The sequence below is a fragment of the Colobus angolensis genome, unplaced genomic scaffold (assembly GCF_000951035.1).
Source record: "Colobus angolensis palliatus isolate OR3802 unplaced genomic scaffold, Cang.pa_1.0 Scaffold194, whole genome shotgun sequence".
NCBI lineage: Eukaryota > Metazoa > Chordata > Mammalia > Primates > Cercopithecidae > Colobus > Colobus angolensis.
In genome coordinates, this window is record NW_012115088.1 from 1,987,833 (window position 1) to 1,990,405 (window position 2,573).

Sequence of the window (2,573 nt, forward strand, 5' to 3'; positions counted from 1 at the left end):
AGGTAGTAACACTCTGGTACAGATCTCCAGAAGTATTGCTGGGGTCAGCTCGTTACTCAACTCCAGTTGACATTTGGAGTATAGGCACCATATTTGCTGAACTAGCAACTAAAAAACCACTTTTCCATGGGGATTCAGAAATTGATCAACTCTTCAGGATTTTCAGGTAGCTATTAAAAACTGAGATAATAAAGGTAACATATGTAACAATGAGATTACATTTATGGTTTAAGAAATTTTTGTTTTCCTGTTTTTTAGAGCTTTGGGCACTCCCAATAATGAAGTCTGGCCAGAAGTGGAATCTTTACAGGACTATAAGAATACATTTCCCAAATGGAAACCAGGAAGCCTAGCATCCCATGTCAAAAACTTGGATGAAAATGGCTTGGATTTGCTCTCGAAAATGTTAATCTATGATCCAGCCAAACGAATTTCTGACAAAATGGCACTGAATCATCCATATTTTAATGATGTGGACAATCAGATTAAGAAGATGTAGCTTTCTGACAAAAAGTTTCCACATGTTATAACAACAGATAGTTGTGTTTTTATTGTTAACTCTTGTCTATTTTTGTCTTATATATATTTCTTTGTTATCAAACTTAAGCTGTACTTCATCTTCTAATTTCAAAATATAAATTAAAAATGTAAATATTCTATATGAATTTAAATATAATTCTGTATATGTGTGTAGGTCTCACTGTAACAACTATTTGTTACTGTAATAAAACTATAATATTGATGTCAGGAATCGGGAAAAAATTTGAGTTGGCTTAAATCATCTCAGTCCTTATGGCAGTTTTTAGTTTCCTGTAGTTGGAACTACTAAAATTTAGGAAAGTGCTAAGTTCAAGTTTCATAATGCTTTGAAGTATTTTTATGCTCTGAATGTTTAAATGTTCTCATCAGTTTCTTGCCATGTTGTAACTATACAACCCGGCTAAAGATGAATATTTTTCTACTGGTATTTTAATTTTTGACCTAAATGTCTAAGCATTCGGAATGAGAAAACTACAGATTTGAGAAATGATGCTAAATTTATAGGAGTTTTCAGTAACTTAAAAAGCTAACATGAGAGCATGCCAAAATTTGCTTACAAAAGTCTTACAAAGATCAAGGGCTGTCCGCAACAGGGAAGAAAGTTTTGAAAATTTATGAACTATCCTATTTTTAGATATGTTTTGAAAGCTTTTTGTCTAAGTGAATTCTTATGCCTTGGTCAGAGTAATAACTGAAGGAGTTGCTTATCTTGGCTTTCAAGTCTGAGTTTAAAACTACACATTTTGACATAGTGTTTATTAGTAACTGTCTAAAAAGGCTCTAATGTATATTTAGCTAAAATTACTAGCTTTGGGAATTAAGTTTTAAAATCTAAAAAAAAAAAAAAAAAAAAAAAAGAATAAAACCCTTATTATTCCAGAGTGCCAAATAGGGATTTTTTTTTCCCATGGAAGCCTGCATTTAAATGACCTTTGAAGGAGATATTTATTGAAACAGTTTTTCTCCAAGTTGACAAATTTGTTAACAGTGGGTTATAGAAAAAAAATGAACTTCCTAATTAGACAAGTAGCTTGTGTGTCTAGTCGTTTGAGTGTGAGAAAAATAGATCAAGGTGGAAACCTAATGATTTCCCCATCGTCAATAAAGATCATAATCACTGAAGATCACTGCATATTAAAAAAAAAATTTTCTAACTCAGTGGTGTCTCATCTGATCTGCATACTTTTACTAGACTAGTATTTTTTTCCTCCAGTGACAGGGCTTACCTGAATTCTCTACCTTATATTCTTACATATTCGTAAAATTTAGAAAACCTTGCATGGTATGGACAATGTGAGCTCACGTTCTTTGCTACTGTTTTCCATGTTACCTCCTTTAATTCTTATAACACATCTGTGATATAGGTCTTGTTATCCCCATTTTGCAGATAAAAACCAAAGAGGCCTCTCTGGAGGGCAAGTTAGAGAGCCAGGCCTGATAATCAGAACTTTCTTTTTTCTACATGAAAAGCCAAACATACACTTGTCTTATTCTGCTCTACTTTTGCAAGAGGAATTACTTTGAAATTTTGAAAACGTCTATTCCATGGTTTACTCTAGCCATTTTCATTGATCTTTTGGAAACAAAATCTTACTTCTTTTTTCCTCTTAGTGTTCTAGAACTAAAGGCACAGATTAAAATCTATGTGATCCTGCAAAGAATGACTGGGCTAAATATAAAATTAGATAGTATGGAAAAATGAGCCATTATGTTCATATTCAACCACTAAAGGTTTTTAATAAAATATATTGAAAGGGCCTGGCATGTGGCTCACGCCTGTAATCCCAGCACTTTGGGAGGTCAAGGCAGATGAATCACAAGGTCAGGAGTTCATGACCAGCCTGGCCAACATGGTAAAACCCCGTCTCTACTAAAAATACAAAAATTATCTGGGCATGGTGGCAGGCACCTGTAATCCCAGCTACTCAGGAGCCTGAGGCAGGAGAATCACTTGAACCTGGGAGGCGGAGGTTGCAGGGAACTGAGATCACGCCATTGCACTGCAGCCTGGACAACAAGAGCAAAACTCTGTC

The 2,573-nt window shown here is 34.4% G+C and overlaps 1 protein-coding gene across 3 annotated transcripts in view; it reads left to right on the forward strand.

The window, feature by feature from the left end:
• The window catches only part of LOC105510915 (cyclin-dependent kinase 1-like), a 5,485-nt gene extending 4,131 nt beyond the window's left edge, over positions 1-1,354 (forward strand). The window contains exons 2-3 of one of the 3 annotated variants that reach the window (XM_011940913.1): positions 7-166; positions 259-1,354. In XM_011940913.1, the coding sequence (XP_011796303.1) occupies positions 7-166; positions 259-499 (401 nt within the window). In that variant the 3' untranslated portion in view covers positions 500-1,354. The remainder of the gene's footprint in view (positions 1-6; positions 167-258) is intronic. The other 2 variants (XM_011940912.1, XM_011940911.1) reach the window with 2 other exon arrangements.
• Positions 1,355-2,573: the final 1,219 nt, after the last annotated feature.